The following is a 22812-nucleotide window of genomic DNA, read 5'->3' as shown; positions in this document are numbered from 1 at the left end:
TGCATCTTTATGGTTTATTATAGAAACATATAATATGCATATTAGATATACAATAATATCACATAACAATTAATAATTAATACGAATTAAAATTAACATCAAACATTGACTGAATGTCGTCTGAACATAACAAAACTATACTTCTTGAAAAATCTATCAGTAAATGGCGTCTAGATTGAGAACAATATTGTGTAATATTTTTTTTTAATATTATATATATATAGGTATATTTTCGTATTTTAAAATCCACTTGTAACAAATTTCTGTTTACGTGTGAAAATAATGTATTCATGAATTAAATGTGAGTATTGCGAGAACAATGAGATTATTTATTATTTATGTGTTGCAGGTATAATAAGCTGCTAGTACACAAATAATATTATAGAGAGAGAGCGACCGCAACGACACTCAACGGAGCGTTCTGTATAGCGGGTAAAAACGTAAAAAGCACGGTAATATTTATATTTTATAAGTACTTATAATAAAGGAAATAATATTATATATACGTGTGTGTGTGTGTGTATAAAAGTATATACAAAACAATAAAAAATATATTCTCAATGAATAACTGATATTAAACGATACAAAATGACAATAATGATTTCGTATTTACGCAATACACGAGAAGAACGTCTATACAAAATAATATTATGTTATATAGGTATCGTGTAAAATATTTTAAATTTATTATGAATGTATAACGATAAAATGATTCGATGCAGCGGTACACAGGTACTACTTTATAGTACGTATACACAATTCGATACAATAAATTATTATTTTACGCGTCTTCACTCTTTAAGTACCTAGTCGTAGTAGTACGCCAACCGCGGGTTAAATCGGACGCCCCTGTTGTCTGTACTTATGGCCAGGAAACTTTTTATGATCACTATGGCCGTTGTCGTTGATGATGTTGTTGCTGCTGTAGTGGTTATACTGACCTCCGGGTTGCACTTTTCCGTTCACATCCACAAGCTCCACGTCGGGCGGTAACACTACGCCGCCGGACGACTGCTGTTGAGCAGCGGCAATCTCGTTAACCAAGGTATCGCTGTGCAAGCTGATAGGTGGATGAGACGGACGAGATCCGTGGACTGGGGATGGATGAGACGGATGATATCCATGGTCTGGGGATGGATGAGACGGATGAGATCCTTGATTTTGGGCCGGGTAAAATACTTGGTTCTGGGCCGGATAAAATCCTTGATTCTGGGCCGGGTAAAATCCTTGGTTCTGGGCAGGGTAAAATCCTTGGTTCTGGGCCGGATAAAATCCTTGATTCGGAGATGGATAAAACCCTTGATTGGGTGTCGGGTAAAATCCTTGGTTGGGTGCCGGATAAAATCCTTGGTTCGGTGTCGGATATGATCCGTGGTACTGTTTCTGCTGCAAATGGCCGGTCGGCGGCTGACGCATCCCGTACAATGGAGCGTATGGTGCGTAGTAAGTGGCTGCAGCGGTCTGGAAGTGATCGTCCAGTGATATGGGCTCGGATGACTGCGAGAGAAAAAAAAATATTAGATGTGATCATCGTTTTATATTAAACTACGTGACGTGATCTGTTAGTAAATGAAACGTACTTAAACAATACACACGACTATTCAAAATTATCAGGTAAATTATTATGTTATGATTGTTAATTCAATTATATAATATTATCATGTATTAATGTGTAAATCTGCGTGTTATTGTAATTAATATAATACAGTTAAACAGTATGATTGTTGACTAAAACAATATTGATATAATCATTCATAAAATACCTACATGTCTATTATAAACGTATATTATTACAATTTACAACTTATTTACATAATAATAAATTATAAGTATATTATTATTAATTATTATCGAGTGAAAATAATATATTTTGACAACTATATTATATTATTTTATAATAGTGAAAGGATTTATTAAACCAAGGAATATGTAATTTTGAACTTCACGTTTATACCTATTTACTTTTTGATGTTTTTATCATTTTAATTTGAATACATTGGTTCTTAAGCCCTCAGTACGTGTATATACAGCGGTTGTCATACCAATTCGGTTTCGATAAGCGAATAGGCAAAATTGCATAAAGGCATAAGCCACATGCGATCGGTTCAAAAGATAGAAATAAAACAGATACGTACCTGTGTGTTCGACAGTTATTCCAATCGATGGATCAGGAGCAGCAGCTCAAACCCAACCGTTACTATTTACAATCGTTTTACTTTGTAACTCCACGGGACGCGTTTGTTTTGCATTTTCTCTTTTTCGAATACTTGTTTCCCCACGACGTGGCGTTTCAACTCAATTTTTGTACCTGACAGGTTTGGTCGCGCGATTCAATACTATTATAATAATAATATACACGTGCATGGTTTAAATCGTACACGGCGTTATCAAAAAATCGCGATAAAGCTGTTTCACCATAATATTATAATGATCTGAAGCGTTAAAACATTTCAAAATTCGCTTTTGCGATATGGCTTGTACAATAAACTGCAATATTAAAATTTTATGTCGCAAAAAGCAAAAAAAAATAAATAACCTGCCACAATCATAATGATTATTGTTCATTATGATTTATGGAAATCAAAATAATAATAACAATTAGGTAAATATAAATAATTGCTAACACCAATTTGACTAATTACGACTACGTATAATACATTTCACAATTTGAACCGATCAAAATAAAAGCAGCAAATTATTATATACACACGTTGAATTGTTTTTATATACTTAAAACACTTTGAAATGGCGTAACAAATAAAAACTCGAGTTATTCAAGGTGGTAAATCCTAAAATTTTTTATTTAAACAAGTTAAAATAAATATAATACTAAGCTATACTTTAAAATGAAATACAAAACTAATTTTTCTTTATAAAAATAATCACTAAGCAGACTATTACAGGTATCATGAGACTTTTGATAAAATTATATTTTTTATTACAAAAAAATAATGATTACAACAATACAAGTATAACTATTCGAGAATATTATGGCAAATATTATTTATTCCAATGAACCGTTTTCAATGAAAAAAAATAAATATAAATTTAATATTAAACAGGTGTAATAATATATTTTGATTTTATGATTTTTGTCACATTTTGATTTTTATATAATACCTAATTATTAAATAAATAATAAAATGAAAATATTCAGCTGTGCTGAAGTCAATGACGTTAATAATAATAATAACAATATCTATAAAAAAATAATAAATAACCACACAAGTATATTTTGACGATCGAATACCGGGGAAGATATTTATAATCAATATTGTTAATAATACTTTATATTGAATTGTTTCGTCTTTTTTTTTTTGTTTTGATAAAAACAACTATTATAATATCTTAACATTATATTATATCAGGATTGTTATTAATGTTTGGGAAAGTAACTTATACAAGCGTTAGGTATATTAATACAATCCGTCGTTACGACAAATTGGTCTTTAGGTTATTAAAAAACTATAATAGCTGATATTAATACGTGTACAAGAAGCTGCTGCTATCTCGTTATTCTACCTTTTTAACAAAGTTCTTCCGGTCATCGTTAACTTTAGCCTGAATTGAACCGGACGGGTTGGGTTTGATTTCGTTCGTCTCCACTTTTTCTGTCTCCGAATCATCATTAGTTATCGATATCAGTTTTTCATTGGAGATTTTTTTGTTTGTTTCTTCGGGCAACACTTGGATTTCTTTGAAATGGTAGAAACTCTTGTGATTTGCATCTCCGTTAGTGACTGTCGTTTCGTTTATTTGGACTTTGTGTCCATCAATGATCTATATGAACATACACAACAACAACAAAATTATCATAGTTAATTTACGAGTACACAAGTCCACAATAAATAATATTAAATTTGAAAAGCAATATTTAAAGGGACACAGTAAATAGCATTTATTTCAGATACCCACTCAAAAATGAAATGAATAGATAAGTTTTACCTAGTTTCACTATTGAGCTTTAGGAGTTTTGTCCACAAATTCGAAATAGTAACGAATTCCAAATATTCCGTCTCGATGCGAATTAATATACAAATATGCGAAACGCATGACAATTCGTTATACGTTATTAGTATAAATAACTATTTATTTATAAATTCCAAATAATAAAACAAAATATGTACACGAAATTTTTAGCATGAATATTTCAATATCATAAAATATTGAAGACGTCTAAGACGTAATACGTGTTCGGGTAACTCACAGTAAGTAAAATATGCACCGAGTATATGTAGTATTTATAATAAAATTATTTTATAGTCAACTGTACAGAAATATTGATCGTTAGCATCGTCAAAGCCTACAACAGTCTCTTACTGCAGTACTTCAGTAAAAATAATAAGGACAACGCACGTTGAAATTTATAATACAACTCTATAATTTAATACAGAGAATATAAAGCATTAGATATGCGCATAAAACATAACTGATTTGCTATAGAAATGAACATCACGTAAAGACTTGTAAATGCAGAAACGTGTACAGAATCAAATAAGAATTAGCAGTAAAAATGATTTTTTTTTTTTTATACTATTATTTTGTATTTGCAACATATTATTAAATAAAAATTTCATAATTTGGTTTTTAAATTTTTTAAACAATTTATATATATTCTGAAATTATTTTCTACGTCGTTAAGCAATTTTAAAATCAATATCATAAGATTCAATTACTTAACTTATAATCTACTTATATAATATATGATTATATTATGAATTATGACTTATGACTTATGAGTGTTAAGACTGATCAACAGAATATATAATATATTTTATACATGATACGTATAAATATTAAGCCATGGATCGTAAATTATGAAAAATTCTATGCATTTTAAGTTTGAATCAAATTTAAAACAGAATCGTTGTAATTATTTAAGTTTTCAAACACCACAAATTCAAAACTGTCGGCTAACCTTGTTTTATTATTATTGTTATTTATATAAGATTAGCAACTTTGGCAAATTAATTCTATACATTGCATTCAGTTTTCAACTAATTAACGAATACAAATTATTCGATTAAAAATTATTTGTGAAGTGAATTGTCTCTTTTACCTCAGTCTTGGACGTAGTTTTCCTCACGGGCTTGTCTGATCCTTCCTGAGCGTCACCCAAGTTATCCATTGGTGGAATTCCCATTTTGTCAAAAGATGCCAACATGTCTAAAATTAAAATTTTAAAAACACAAACTTAAAATAATATAACACAAATAACTTTAATTATTATTTATTAGTATTAGTATTTAGTATAGACTAGTCGTACTAATCGAAATTTATAACATATAGGTATTTATGATAAATGATAATAAATAAAAGTTGCAAATTTAATGCATTTAATGTTTGTTTACAATATGATTTTCTCATCGATAGTCATTTTCTCGATAAATTTATGTTTTTTTTTTCAAATTTAACATTATTTAAGTATCACAAACATTTTTAAAAACAAAATATATTTTTTAATGCAATTTTATTCTTGAAATTTTTTTTTAATGTGTCAGACAATATTTAATAAAAAATATTATTTTTAAAAGTATATAACACATTTATTAATGCTGACTATTAACTATTTTCTGATGAAACATAATCATTTGGTATACCTATAAATTATAATAAAATACGTCACGCAACATTTACCTGACGGCTCATGATGCCGAAAAGCATTAAGCATGATGTTCATTAGCAACGGAATGGGTGGCATTGCGGTTGTATTAAGTCGGATATTTCTTTTCGGTTTTAATATTATGACTTCGGGCGCTGTGAACGAAGCGGTTAATATAGGTTAGTATTTGTTAAGCGAATGATTAAATGGTTATGGGAAGTAGTGTTAACAATGTGGCGATATCAAAATAGCCTTTTATAATATAATGTTGATGTTTTTCTCGTGTTAACAATATATTGTTGTTATTATTATACATCGTCAATATAGGCGCCAAGTTATTCGGTAAAGGGGGTGGTTTAGATGCTACAAGCAACCAGCCAGGATAAATGCATCTAAAATATTGTATGTTTGTACAATATTCTCGAATTTTGAACCGATAAGAAATAGAATATATATCACAGATAAACATTTTGTTTTGTTTTTTTAGAAAATTGGTTCAATAAATTAACATAATTATATTTATGTGTGTTTATACAACTTAACGCATATATTGATGATGATATTTTATTAAGTATACATGCATACGATACATATTAGATGTCATCATATTTTGTAACTATTATTATTGTGTTATCGTGATTTTTAACATGACTTTGTGTTAAATTGCATTTAGATTAAATAAAAATACGAATTATTAGCGGAACGTACTTCTAAACTCGTTGGTGTATGCTTCAACCATCTGGTTGAAAGGTTGGGCATTAATGGGATTTGCGAATGGATCGATGGGAGCACCAAAAGGTATCGGTTGGTGTCTAGACGGTTTATCTTTGTTGGAAGCGTAAGGATGGAATGGCTGGAAAGGCTGGAAAGGTTGGAAAGGTTGGAAAGGCTGTATCAGTTCCAAAAAGAACGGAATACTAGGTCCTATTTTCACAGTATGCACGCCACCCGTGTAATATGGTCTGGATGGTTGTCCGTGGACAGGGCCAGATGAGCTGGGTTTAGCGTCGAAATTGGAAGGGAACGTTTCGGGAACGGAGCTGGGGGAGCTGGTTTCGGGAACGGGGCTAGGCGAGTTTGTTCCGGTGATGCTTTCTGTTTGTTCAGCGGTGGCTGTCGTCGAAACATCGGATTCGGATTTGGCATTAGAAATTTCTGGTGAACCTGTATTGGTTCCAATCACTGGAATTTCTGATCCAACTGTTACTTCTTCCGATTGATTGGGCTGCTGAACATCCGGAAATGATTCATCCCGGTCCGTTTGAAAAACTGACGCGTCCGTTCCCTTCGTTTGTTGCTCAGTCTCCTTCTTCTGGACCTCCGCCGATGTGGCTTCAATGTCGAAGTTTTCCTTCAAGTTAGCTGAAAATTAAACCAAAATACTATAAATTAATGACCAATTAAATTAAAAATAAGCTTATTATATCATTTAATTTCGTATAAGGTTAGATCAACTTTTATTATCTTATATACTTCAATCATCAGTGATGATTCATCACTATATACAAATGGTAAATACCACAAAATTAAATATGTAGTTTGTAGGACTAACATCAATGTTATACATTATAAACATACAAAATATAAGGTATTTCTGTGGGGTTTACTCTGTAATCAACAAAAATCCACTTTTGAATATATTTTGACGTAATCATAACTCACATTAAACTAAGCCAATCGTATAAACTGTAAACATAAAACTGGTATTATCAACTATTGTATATACTGAATAATATACGTGAGTAAAATTTCACTCTATTTAAAACAAACATAATACAAAAAAAAAAAAGATATTAAAAAAAAAAAAAATTTATTATCAAAACTTTATCATATTATGGCTTTTATGTTAATTCTTGATTTTAAAATTTTACACAACGTTATTTGTATAATAATTTATTCGTTGATCACACGATATTTATTCAACGTTTATAGAATCCGACACTATACGATTCAAAAACGTAATACGTCATCTCTTTGGCACTAAACGTTATTCAAACTGACCACACCGGATGAACGGCACGTGTGTTGAATACCAATAAGTATTATAATAATGTTATTATTATAATTAGCTTCAGACGAGCGCGTATGACATGACAAAACTTTAATCGCAAAACGTATAATTAATCTGTACACCATTATATCGCGCTGTGTTAATCACAAAAAATGCACGCATCAAGTAAAATCTGTTATTACAGCGATAGTTATTTAAATCAGTGTAATATTTATATATTATACGATCATCATAAGTGATTTAGTACTTAGGGTATAAGTATAAAAGCTCCCATTATTAATTTAATAACCACAGCTATTATCTACACAAATGTAAATATTGTAACACTATACCCGATATGTTTAAAAATAAGTGCAAACAACTATAAACAGTGTGAACACATAGTGCTAACTCTACAAAAATAAATTGAATAAAAATATATGATGATCAGAAAATATTATAGAAATATTATAGATATGTAAAGTTAATAAATTTTTACTTATTTTTACGAGTCAATATTCAAATTAGTTTATGTATAAATGATATATTATATTAATATATTAACATTTTATGTAGAAACTCTTATAAAATTTAGTGACTTTTTATATCAAGTAGGTAATCTCACTATATATTATCAAATTATTACATACTTTATTGTTGTACCCTAGGGATTGTATAAATCTTTAAAAAAAAAATAAAAAATATTTCATATTTTATAATAATGGGCTGAGTAATACATGACTAAATATTGTATATATCACTTTTATATAAAAACATTACCAATGTAAATTATTCTTAGTACCTACATTAATTTTAAAACTCTGGATCTAATCGTTCAAATTTTGATTTAGTACATCGTACATCAACACTTATAAAAAAAAAAAACGTAGTTCTCATTTGAAAACGTCATCAAAAAGCCTTTCGTTAAATGTTTTAAAATAACTAAATATGATCATAAGTATAAAATTTAATCTTAATAGAAAATGTTTTAATAAAAGATAAATAATGGAAGAGAGAGGAATTCCGTAGTTAGTGAATCATCTTGTACGTGTATTAGTAATCGTTTTCCATTTCAATTTCAAATACTATACAACGTGCAATGATTATTGAGTATTAATAATGAACAAAATAATACTACATAATATCATGTTAAAATAAGTCAATAATCTCTCACGTGTGTTGTTCTGCTCGTCTCTCAATTGAAATACCATGATATTACTTTTTTGTATACCTCTCATTTCGTCACGATTCAACTCCGTAAAACATTATACAACATTTTGTGTACTATAGCTCACTATTATTATGGTTTATAATATTATTATTTTAATTTATATTTATTGAAAACCATGAGATTAAAAAAAAAAAAAATACCATGATTTCACGGTACCATGTTAAGATTATTGAACTTTATAAGTCATGCAATTTTTTCTGCTTCCCAAAATAGTTTTTACATTTTCCTGTAACTCAATAATTAAACTGTAATTTTGTAATAACGAAAATAAAGTATTTTTGCTTTAATTTGCGTGTACAGTGTACATATAATACTACTATGAATGATTGGTAGAGTAAAGAAATGCATAGCGCTGACTTGCCTATGATGATAATAATTTACAGATCTCATGTTATTATAATATTTTATTTGACAATACATTATAATTAGATATCATGGAACAAGTGAAGGCCAATGAAGTTATGCGATTAACTTTATACTATAATGTAAACAATATGCAGGTTCGTGTTAAAAGATCCATCAGACCATCATATTGTTTTGTAACCTTCGAATCCGTGATTAAACAATATATTATAATAAAGTACAAAAAAAAAAATAAAAATAAAACAGCATAATATTACGGAAAAAAATATTTTGAATTTAGTCATTATAATTTTTTATCACATCAATAACATTATAAAACAATTTATTAAAAACTCTGTTTAATCATTCAAATTTGTAGTATAAACGGTATTATGGTGAAATGTATGATGAACATATTCTAACCAGGAAAAAACTGAACATCCCACAATTTACTCACCGGTTCGAAATTAACAAAACTACTCATATTAGATACATAATTTATTATCATTTATCATAATATAGATAAGTATATAAAATTTATTGTCTAAGAAATTACAGCTAAGATGGCATTTAATTATTATCTCTCCAACTGAGAGGAAATATATTTTTTCAGCCAATTAAAGTAATGATAAATATTTATTTCAAGGATAAATATCATATAGATACTTTCAAGCTATTTATTTTAACAATACCTACATTATACCAATAGTAATTTCATTATTTTACCAGTTTTTGTAAAATAATTGCTCTTGCCGCAATGATTTCGCAAACGTTTTAACAGTCAGTGTGTATACCACAACGCAAAATCAACACAAAAAATATATGTAAGAAATGAAAAGAATTGTTTTTTATAAATTATGCATTTATGCAACCAAAAATATGTGTTGCAGTAAAGAATAAATATAATAAAAATTAAATTAAAAAAAAACAATGACGATGACTATGCTTGAAAATAAATATTTTTATAGTAATTTCCAGTCAACGATTTTTATTGATTTCTAGAACATAAACAAATTAAAGCTCTCAGTGGTGCATATTATACTAAACAATCATATTATCTACCTAGAGTTGAAAGTACATAAAAAAAAAATATTAGAGTACACAAATCTTATACATTTTTAAATAGAAAAGTTGATTTTATCATATACCTATCTAAGTACATATATATTGCATGTAAAATACTTAGTACATAAACAATTAAAATTATAGAGCCCGCATAAAATATAAATAATTTTGAAATAATGTTGAACAAAAAAATTTTCTTTTATACACTGAGATATTAAGTAAATAAAAATCTTACAATTTTGCTATCTAGGGTATATACAAAATATACATAGCAGCGAACTCTTATACCATTCTATCTTTCATTCGTCATCGTAATCAGAAATATCGAATAACTGAATAACTGACTTCCAATGACAATGGTTACATAATAATTTATCATTTGTAGTTAATTCGTAGACGACACAGCATATAATATTACCTTTGCGGAAATTGCCAGTTTTCCCTAATGATGATGCGCCCACGTCAATACACCACCTACCAATTTATATTTCAACATCGTCGGCAAGTAATGAGTTTATATTATAATCGAATCGAGTTCCAACTATTCTAAGATTATTATACATACGCATTGTCCATCCAAACAATAAAATCCACTAATCCGCTCCAATTGAATCTGATTTAAGCGCACTATTAAAATCTGAATATGTTCTAGTTAAATGTAGGTACATACTCGTATTTTTAGTATATGTAGTTTTAACGTAACAATCTGTAAACATGTAACCTACCGCCATAGCCTAAAGGCTATATACATAAAATATAGTCAGCGATTAGATAAAAATTACGTATACGAGCCACTATAACACATGACGCAAATTAATCGTTATGTCTTTAGAGATTTTATACACTGTACGGGCGTGTGATATGCATCGCATGTACCGTTTCATATTTAGTTAAAACATTTTTATTAAAATTATTTCATAAAAGGTAAGCCAGGTGTATCTATAAAAAATAATATTAATACTAAAACTGCTAAACTGCAATGATATATATTACAATATCCCTGTCTTAAAACTAAGTGCAATAAAATTATAACTATACATAAACTGTATAAATACAACTTTATATAAAAGCGATCAACAAATTCAAAAACTCGAAAAACATAGGTAAATGGAAATTAAATTAGAAATGTTTTCCAAATATTTGTAAGTACATTTTTAAATACGTCAAAATATGAAATGATTACCTATAATAAAATATCAAACATAAACTTGTCAACTTGCACGTGTGAAGTAGGTAACAGAATTTTTTGCTCACACCTAAATAATTATGTTTATTGTATTGTGCGCCAACAAAACAACGGGAAATTTTCTCCGAAAAATATTTATGTTTACCAACCAAAAAAAAAATAATAAAATATTTAAATTACTAAAAATGCGTTTCGTTACATATAACTGCAGTACCTAAATGGTTTATGTATATAAACTTATAGTATTTAATTAAATAATAATAACAATAATAATAATATGAATAACAATAATTAATAAATACTAGTATCAATATGGCGTATGTTAGAACGATTTGAAGACTTATAGCTATACAAATATATCTGCATTTGAACACATAAGGAGGAGGGGAAAGCTTAGCACTTCAAATTTCTAAAAAAACGACTTTGTTCAAAATTTATTACTAAAAATATATCATTTAAAAAAAAAATATTATAAAGGACTTTTAGTCTATTTAATAAATTTGAGCTGTTTGTACATAAATATCTATATTATTAAATCTGTAACATAATACATACGAAATTTACATTATGATCATTAAAAAAAAAGATTAGTAATATACTCGTACCATTATTAATGCAACTACAAAACAATTTGGAAAACCAATTATTAAGGCGATATGACGGTATCTAATTATCAACTGGACCAACGTCTAACATGGCAGAGATTCAGAATCGGATTTAAATATTACACTGAACATTTAAATTTTTTCCAAGATGACCAAAATAAACTTTTTACCATAATAACTTATGAGTCATAAGTAATGGTGCTTAATGAATAGTTTTTAAACGTGTGAAAGTGTATGAAAAATGTTAATTGCAATATATTATAAATTTTGATTAAATAAACGTCTTTTTTTTTCTACAATTTATAAAATATAGTTGATAAACACTTCTAGTAAATGTTTCACATAATATGAAAATTAATAGTAATTTATTAAATCCAACATTAGTTTTATATTAAATTAAAGAAAAGCTTGATACAGTGATTTTTATCTAATGTAGTTATTTGGTATTTTTTTCTGAATTAAATGTTTTCTTCTAAGTACGATAAAATATCAAAAAGCGTTAAACAAATGATATATATCTTTGACATAGTAATACAATATTAAGTATCACGGAAACATGTGAAAAGATAACAGGCACGTATGTTGATAATCATGTATTAAAATACACTGCATGGGAAATAATAGTAGAAAATATTATTATTATTTTGCATGACGTTCTCTTATACCTACGTCCGAATAATCATCATATTATTATAATATTCATCTTATCACACATTATTAATAGATACGTGCCATTTTAAGGCATCGATATAATATGCATATCACATTGTTATACTCCCGTGCGTGCGATACGTATTATAATATATTACAATATTTACATTATACACGGATTGAACGCAAGTTTATATCGTAGGTATCGAAACGCTGTCAGATTACGTCTCAACCGTGGTATAATAATGATCATAATCCACAACGTTTGTACACTACTGACATCCTTCACGAACCAAAGATTCTGTAACGCACCGTGTAGCACACCGGACGTACGGTCCATTATTGTTATGACGTTATTGTAGATACTAGATAAATACCACTTGTCGGACATGTAGTGTTTCTAACATTTAAATTCGCAGCAGATTTTTTTTAATTCCCAGCGGCGCGAATATTATTATGTATATAACGTCATAATGTAACTCCGGCAATGACACGTTTTGATTTTTTTTTTTATTTATAAAATTATGTAGGCATAAACAGCATTTGTTTAAACAATAAATCTCGCGAAATTATTTTGTATTTCTATTCTAAATGTTATGCCGATATTTTATTATCCACTCCGATTGATACCATGGCAAAAGCGGTAATCGAGAGGCGACTCTTTCTCTTGTTTTTTAGAGGGTGGTGTTTGGGAAAGCGGGTAACAGCCAATGAAGGTATAATCATGTAATATTAACTAATATTTTAGTATTTACTGTGACAGATAGTTAAAAATATAACAGTAACTGACTTTAATGGTTAATTATGGGTCGGTAGAGGGAAGCGTGAAATTCAAAGATTTACCTCTAAAAATGTCAAGTTCACGATGTAATCGACTCCAATAATCGAAAATATGAATGCTTATGACAATAATAATTAAGACTATAGTGGTTCAAAATTTGATTTTTATAAACGGGAATTCACATAAAAATACTTTATTACTTCCGAATAATAAATTGAAATGTCTATTACATAAAAAAAAAAAAGTTTATCAAAAACACATAAATGGTCTGGAAAAATGTCCTGTTAGGTTATTGAATTATTGTCCTGTGTAATAAACGGTGGTCATATAAGCATGGTACAGTAATGAATATAATATTATGTATACATATAAATAAATTTAGTAGTTACAAATGAAATGGTGTCTTAAAAACCGTCTACCGAACGAAACACACGCCCGTTTCGAGTCGCTTACAAAATATATAATATACAATATACATCATATAATCTCTTTCAATTTTGCTGTGTTTAATTTCTACCTTTCTTTCTGTATGTGTGTTCGGGCAAAATGCCATTAAATTGATTAAATCCGATGTCACGTATTAAACAGTACTCGACTCTCGATCGGTAACAAACTTTTTTCTGTTATTTATTTTAGGAAACGCGACGCGTACGGTAGGTACATACCTTACTTAAAAGATTATAAATTTATGTCTATGCGCTCAAAAAAATCACGGTCTGCTGATTCGTTCTTTTAAATCTTATATAAATGTAGGTATATACGAGTATACGGGCAGTTTGTGTTGTCACAAGCTCTAGGTCACTCGCATTTAACGACGAATATTTGACTAGTAATACAAATTCGAACTAAAACGGTAAAACATTATAGTACTGTAGAGGACATTTTGTGAAAAAATAGTTTCATCGTACACATCGCTTAACTAAGTGTTTGTATTACTCTACAAAGACGTTATATTTTATTTACACTAAACAATAAAGTGATAATTAATAGACAAAATAATATCATCATACAGATATTTTTAAAACGGAGATACTATCTACTTGACAAAACAATTTCCTGGCTTTTTATTCAACTCAACGGGCAATAGACATTATTACGTTTTTAATAGACTTAAATATACAATAATTATACTTATTTGATATACATATTTTTGTATTGTTATAAATTATAATGCATGTATTTGGAGGTATTTTAGTTGAAACGTTTTCTATAACATAAAACCCGCACAAATAAGTATTCGGAAAATTAATTTACGTTCAAATGTATATAAACGAGTATATTATTATCATTGTTAACAGACTACATTATAAACCGGACTCGTTCTGAAACAAATCCACCGAGGAAAGGATCAACTAATTTATACATATATATATATATACATTTATATATGGATATTATAATATAGCACGCATGTAAATATAGTAGACTATAAATCTATTATTACACCGTATATTAATCGTAATACCTACTACGGTCTCCGCTATACTAAGCATTCTTATAACGTTATAACATATATACGAAACGTTGAAAGTCCCGTTACATGAATAATTATAATCATATATTAAGTTATACTTAACGTAATACCACATTATGCGTGCCGAGTAAAATTTGTTTTCATGTCGCCCGCACTGCGTATAATAATATTTAAAATATAATTATAATGGTATGCTCTACACGGCCACTGAGTGGATAATAATATAACACTACTCTATAGTTCTATTCGGCTATAAAAAGAGGTCGTCGTAAAAGAATACTCACGCAGCGTTTTTTGATAGATGAAAACCACCTCTGTTGTTAATATGCTATACCTGAATGTCATGTAGAACCTAATCATTAGATATACCAAAAATTTCAATAATTTGGTGGCTAGGAGTAGTTATCAGTAGGTAGCGCGTATTTCCCAAAATATTTTTACGATAGTTATTTTAATATTCATTATTTTATTTGTAATGAGTTTTTATAAATGTATTATAAACTATAATATGTACGTTTAATTGGGTATTTGAATATTATTTACGGAAATTGTTATTTCACAAAAAGCATAATTTAATGTTGTACGCCATAAATTTGTTTGTAAGCTAAGAACTATAAAGAAACAGTATTATTATAGCTGACATTTTTTCGGGACTTGTGAGCAATCCCTAAAAAAAAATATATTGTTTATTGCTCCACACAGTTTTGTCCTCGATAAATCCACTGCGACATATAATATTATGTTATATTATAATTTATAACACATAGATACTGTATTATGAGATGAATATTTAAAATATTTCAACGCATTAAATATTGAATATTTTAGTAATACATATATATTATATGCTTATACGCGATAGTTTGTTGAATAGACTCGCAAATCGACATATTATTTTCCTAAAAAAAAAAAAGTATTTTCAGAAAAAAAGCACGCAACTTAGTCTGATACTAGGTACTCATAAATAATGCTATTATTATTAAAACCTCGTCACGCATGAGTGTCCCTAATGGGAAAAACAGGGAAATACGACATCAAAGGTCGCGGCGTCCACGGCGATGACTATAATAACAATAATCGATGGCGTTATTTGTTTTCTTTTTCCGCGACTGTCATAAATCTCGTCCCCTCAACGATGATTATGAAACATTAAATTATATTGCAAGTCTAGCAGTGAGCGTTAGAAAATTGCATTGACGACCTTCCGGCTCCCGTGGAACCAGGGACAGCTCTAGGTCTCGAAAGGCCGGTTGCAATGCAACTACTTATACTTGGGATCACTTAAAAAAATAAAACAATAATGCTTTAATCATATATACGCATACATATTTTTATTGTGTGCGAGTTTAATGGAAATCAAGACGAATTTCAAAATTAAAACATGTTTTCCTTTAAATCAAATCACGAATAAGAGTAAACCCGTGCATATAACAGACAACAGTTTAAATTAAACGGCTATTTTTCAATGTTTTCAGAAATTAAATTTAAAACAAATTCAGCCTCGAGACCCCGGTGTATAAAACTCCTCTCCAAACCATCAGTGGAACACACGTCCCCCCCTCCCCTCCGTGGTGGTGGTTGTAAAAATTAAAATTACGCTGAGGACAATTTTATCGCGAAAAACACTGCAGACACGACTTACCTGGCGACGTAACATCGTCGACGTCTAACGGCAGAGCTGCTGCTGACCAAACCATGGCCAATGCAAAAACGGCAAACGCGTAAAACATCGTTTTGGACGACATCGTAACGTTTCGTGTATTTTTCCAGTGGCGTTCACACGCAACACTCGCGCAGACAAGGCACACACACGATCGAAATATCGAAATCAGAATTATTACTGTCGATCTCTACGAATAATAATATACTGGCTAGGATCACTCGCAAGTCGCCGTTTGAATACACTCTGATGGGCACGGTCGCGTTCCAGATTGGCTTTATAGATATTATACATCCTATCCCCACCTAACCCGTCATAGATTCCGACACGGCTACCGCCACCGCCGGCACTTCCTCCACCACCACCTCCAACACCACAACCACCACTTTTGTAAACATCACCACAGCCGTGACGTTTGTTATTAATAATAATAATAATTATTATTATTATTATTATTATTATTGTTGTTGTTGTTGTTTTCGACCGCTACTATACGGTCTTTCGCGTATGGTTCTAGAAATTTCGACGATCGTTCGGCGTGACACGATAATAACGATTACATTGTTGGTTATAGACTATAGTTATAATTATTATGTAGTGTTAACTAACTGATGCCTAAAATCAAACGACCAAAACAAAACACGATAATTATCTTTAAATAATTTAATTAGTTAACAAATATAACCATTATTATTGTAATGTTATTATATATTCAAATTCCAAACCGATGATCTAATAATGCGCGGTAAAAGCGGTGGGACGAAACATACCACCAGATTTTCCCAACTAACGTGCGTTCAAAAATCAAAGTAAAAGCGAAAAAAAAATGTATTTTTTGATCCAAAACTCAAAAGGTTACTCAACTCGGTAATTTATATTGGTGAAATAGTAGTGTTTATATGTATATGTCTGTGTGTATGGAATGCGAATTATTTTTGTAACACGATACATATATTTAATAATAACAATATAAATTATCATGTATAGTAATAGTGATTTTAACTAGTAAATTAAATTTTTCTTTAAAGTATTTGGATATTTATCATGTACCAATTAATTGTTCTGAAATTGTGCTCTTTTTAAATATACATTTTAATTAAATGAAAGATATTTTTCTGTTTGGAGTTTCTTATTTAAATAGAATTTTTCTAACTCTCAATGATTTATAAAAAATTTAACTTGGTTGCATATTTTTCAAATTATTTAGTAGTTTTCTATAGTAAACTAAATGAAAAACTATTAAATAGTGTCAAAAGTTTGAGAGAATGAAAAAGTTTAAGAAATTTTAACCATGCTTCGTTCAAAAGCCAGTTTATACTTTATAATTTATACTTATGAGAAAAATAAATGGTAAACTTTCAGAATTTCATCAACACCAGTAAATTTATATAATTATAAAAGTGTTTGTATTATTAGATTATTGAAAAATTGTTTACATGAGTTCTCTTATACTCAGTTCACTCAGTTCACTCAGTTTTATCAAACTCTTCATCGAAATTCTATACCAATATAGTATAACATTTCAAAATTATTTTCGTACATTCCACGTTTTTACAATAGCAATATTACATCAACTCAGGAGGCAGTGTAATGGATAGGGTACCAAAAAGTATATAATCGTACAAGGCTAGACTCATTAAATAGTCATTAACCACTCAAAATCAAATGTCTACAAAGCGTACACCATAGTATTTACAGGAATATAACATCATTACATTGTATTATTTTTTATAAAGTAATTTATGGTTTCCATTAAAACATGAATAGTTCTTAATATGATGTAAACTAAATGAATATCTAGATTTAAATCAAGAGAGCATCTTCAAATTTTAAATTTTAATAGGTTACATAAATCATTAACAAATTAATTAAGTTACTATAATATTATAATAATAATTAGTTTTATGTAAGGTACTTATCAGATTTTAACCAAGTAACCATACGTATTAAAACCATGTATGTTATAAATAATAATTATTTAATGAATAATATTAATTAACAATTAGGTAATTAATTAGATTAAAAAAACTGCAAGTTCATAAAAAAAATATGGTGCTCACTTCTCAGATACTTAAAATATTCTATAAATAAATATATTACATATATATTTCTTATATACACATATTGTCAGTACTTAAAAAGGTCCAATAGTATCCACGTATGATCTATGAACGTGTCAAATCATATATACACCAATATATTTTTTAGTTTATTTTAATCATTTTCAATAAACTATGTTACATTATATAATAGTATCTCAACATAGTTTATGATTTAAATACATAATATATTATGAAGCGCTCACCACATAATAAAAAAATATCCAACTCTATACGGTTGAAACGGCATGTTAAACGCGCTAAACATATGAGAAAATTACTTTTTATCTAAGTCAACCGTCAAATTACATCTAGAAATGTATAATACTGAATATTATATTCATTATAACTATAATAAAATAATATTTTATATGTATTATAGACTTAATTGTTATTGTATTATTATTTATACTACAATAATATTATCAAAAGCAAATTGAAATATTTTATTATGTATTTATAATGCAGTGCAAAAACTTAAATGTGAGAATTTTTTATTTCGTCTATATCGAATATACATAACTGTACAATATATAGAGAATGTTTTGTTCAATAAAAACATTAAAACGTAAAACTATTAAAATAGTTATGTAAAATATAAGGTACCTATATGTACAATGTATTATAAAAAACATATTTTGAAGAAATATTTCTGATCAAATAATGTCCCGAGATAAGCTAAATACTAGAATAATATTTATCTTTGAATCAAATCTCTAATAGTATTTTGAAAATACTCGTAGAGTAGAATATAAACATACGTTCACCGTGTCATAAAAGAAGACATCATTAAATGTATTCTATCGAGACGATCAGAATATTTTTAATTTTATATTAAATTATTCATTTGTACCGTTACTTAAATTAACAATTTATTAATGAGTGGAAGAAATGTATTGGTTTATTTGGCCCTACACTTTTATGTGTTATGATGTTTATTATACATTAAACAGTAAATTTTATAATGTAATAAACCTGATTTGGTTGCACTCGTCCTACGTATACATTATTATCTCACCTAATCGAAATGGGTTGTAGACTGTAGTGCTTACAACAAATGTGATATCATAATGTATAATTATTTTATAGCGCGATTACTAACAATATTATCAGCATTGTAAAAAATCAGCCCTATGACGGTTCATTATATCAGTTTTATCAAAAAAATATAATTCACAAGTCTCAAAAATCATAATATTGTTAAAAAGAAAAATAATTTTAAACTAAAGTATTTTTTTTTTTAAATGTATGTTATATTATAATACTGAGATTTTTATATTATGTTACGACGTTACAAATTATTATATAACATAATATATATTTTATTTAATTAATGATATTTGTTTTTGTCAATAATTGTGGCAAAACAAATTACTTTAAATGTAATTACTTATTACACATACCGTCAAATTAAAAGAAATTTAAATAATTTTTTTTTTTAATTTAAAAATTAAGTCTTAAACTTAATATGTAAGTAGTATGTATGCATTCAAGTACGGTGTAGGTAATAATATTGCACAGCGTGTACCCAAGAGCTATTGTCGAGTGGTACTATTATTAATACTAATGAAACAATGAGAACGCAGTCGTAAGTGAATTTAAATGTTATTAACGGCAATCGAGTACAGTCTTCTTCGAAGCAAATCCAAATGAAACAAAATTGTCTGCACAATAATGATTTTATTATTTATGACATAATTTATTGTTTTGTTCACACAATATCATCTCCGACCACAGAAGGAATAGAAAACAAAAACGACACTAATTATTTAAAAAAAAAATATGATGTAATAATATTAAACAACCCAATAAGACAATTTTAAAGTATCTTTTTGGAAATCAAAAAATATCTATCTATAACGACTACTCATAGCCTATAAAATGTTCCGACTTTCATTATTTTTAAATCGTAAAAATAAAAATATATCATATTATATATACTAATAATATAATATCTATGCAATTATTTTGCGTTTCAATCTTCAATATTCTTAATTTTATCAATTTATATAATTTACATAATCATTGTACTTGCATTATAGATATACGTACTTAATTGCATAAAAAAAATATCCTCAAAATTCAAATAAAAAATCGAAGGAATGATGGTGCATATTCCGTACAATTTTTAAATAAGAAGTAAAAATCTTAACACAATTATCTTGTAGACTTTTAAATTTAAATTTCTCATATTTAATAAAATTAATATTGGCTCTTTTATTTAATAATACAAACAATAGTTTTATTTGCATTTTCCTATTATAAATTAAATAGATATAGATAAAGAAATATGATTAAAAAAACACTGAAAATATCGTAAAGGTTATTTTGAAACTTAAATTCTGTTGACACAATTTTAAACTAAATAGAAAGATTTCTATACTTATTAAATATTCTTAATACGATTTTCAACTTACTCAAACTTCTCAATTAATAATTGATAATTTTATAGTGACATATAGTTATATATGTCATATAGACATATAGTTTCCTATTCGAAAAATTGGTTGTACAAATTTTAATGCGATAATAGAAGAGAATCCAAATATTTATTTAGGTGCGAATAGCGAGTATGAAGAGTAATTAACTAAAAAGTTAATGACCGTATTAAAATTTAAAAATACATATTGTGAAATACGTAAGAGGATATATTTTTAAAATCTTGATAAAAAGAATGATGTAAAAACTATGAACACATAACTATAACATAATATTATAATATTATAGTTAAAAATATATAATATAGGAATTTAATAATTAAAATTCGTTAAAAATTATGTTTAGTGTTATATAAAATAAATTTATAATTCACGTTAAACATTCAAAAATTAATGATAATTTTCACAAGATAACTGCAGTAAGTATTCTTTCTTTATTTTATTTTTCAGAATAATTTATTTAGGATTCTTTAATATTAAAACATACAATGTACATTAGTAGATGTATCTATATATAATAATATACGAGATTTCCTTAGGCTTTAATAAATTGTAGGATGTAGATCAAAGAGAATAACACGTATCTACCTTATTATAAATATTTCGGAATCCTTAAACTTTGATATTATAGTGAAATTTTAAAATTGATTAAATTCATTTTTATACTTTATACAAAATATAAGATATGTATTATTAACTATACCTTAAATCTTATTATTTTTTTATTTGTCTAAATATAACCAAAATTAAATAATTGTGTGTATAATTTTTTTATACTTAAATACTCGTAATGTTTATCGGTCACGATTATATTTACTCATGAATTAAATCAACGTATTTTTATTATGTATTTTAATTTTTCTTAGTATCGTACAGTCTAATATTATGATGTAGTTATTAAAAAAAAAATACTAGAATAAAATAAAAGCCTAAAAAGTTTTCTATAGCCTAAAATCATAATACCCGCATACAATATAGGTACATGTAATGCGACAGTCAAAGCACAAATATTTTAAGTGACTACGGTTGGTAGACGGGGTAAAGGAGTAATAAATCGTAAACAATTAAAGTATAGCAGATAATAAAACAACGAAAAAGTACCGTTGTGGTTAATTTTTTTTAGTTTATCGCTGCGCATGTTTGCAGAGAATACCTTATCGCGCGTGCAATATAATTACCACGTAATCGACAGCAATCGATTTAACATCAAACGGCATGATATCTACTATGGTCTGTTATAACATAATATACGAAACTGCGTTGTCTTTTCGATTCGATTATTTATAATAGCTCGGTAGTTGATGTTTTTATTTTTTTTATCATCATCTATATTCCTCGTAAGGAATGATTAGCGCAAGTGAATACACGTGAATTCGCTACGTTTATATTATTTATTTATATAGTATAATCGACGAGTTCACGTCTAAAAAAATTTTATAGAAGATGTTGGCGATAAAAATAGTATACTATAATAATAAATACAGAGTGACTCATCCACCATAATTTTTCCTTTGATAATGCGTTTTTATGAATTTTAGTTTTTAGAACTTTTCTATAAATACTTAAAAAATTTTAAATACTTCAATTTTTTTTTTTAATTTTTAAAAAGTACAAAACATAAAAACCACGCTTTTCTTCTACAAATTATCAAGTAGATGATTTTTTTTTTTTAATTTCGATGCATATGT

At 27.8% G+C, this 22812-nt stretch overlaps 1 protein-coding gene across 2 annotated transcripts; it reads right to left on the bottom strand.

Annotated features, from left to right (window-relative positions):
• Positions 1–140: 140 nt before the first annotated feature.
• On the bottom strand, positions 141–16843 carry LOC112601728. Of its 2 annotated transcripts, XM_025349484.1 has the most exons (6): positions 16570–16843; positions 6311–6964; positions 5638–5757; positions 5060–5166; positions 3523–3780; positions 141–1497 (listed from the first exon to the last, which is right to left on the bottom strand). In XM_025349484.1, the coding sequence occupies exons 1-6, from the start codon at positions 16670–16672 to the stop codon at positions 835–837; spliced, it is 1905 nt and encodes a 634-aa protein (XP_025205269.1). In that variant the 5' UTR covers positions 16673–16843; the 3' UTR covers positions 141–834. The 2 variants fall into 2 exon arrangements, with proteins under 2 accessions (XP_025205269.1, XP_025205270.1); XM_025349485.1 differs by lacking the exon at positions 5638–5757 and having other exon boundaries at positions 144–1497.
• Between the last annotated feature and the right edge of the window lie 5969 nt (positions 16844–22812).

The sequence above is a fragment of the Melanaphis sacchari genome, unplaced genomic scaffold (assembly GCF_002803265.2).
Source record: "Melanaphis sacchari strain LSU unplaced genomic scaffold, SCAv2.0 Contig7_pilon_pilon, whole genome shotgun sequence".
NCBI classification, from domain to species: Eukaryota; Metazoa; Arthropoda; class Insecta; order Hemiptera; family Aphididae; genus Melanaphis; species Melanaphis sacchari.
The sequence above is the reverse complement of the archived record's forward strand: the minus strand, read 5'-3'. Positions and strand labels throughout refer to the sequence as shown.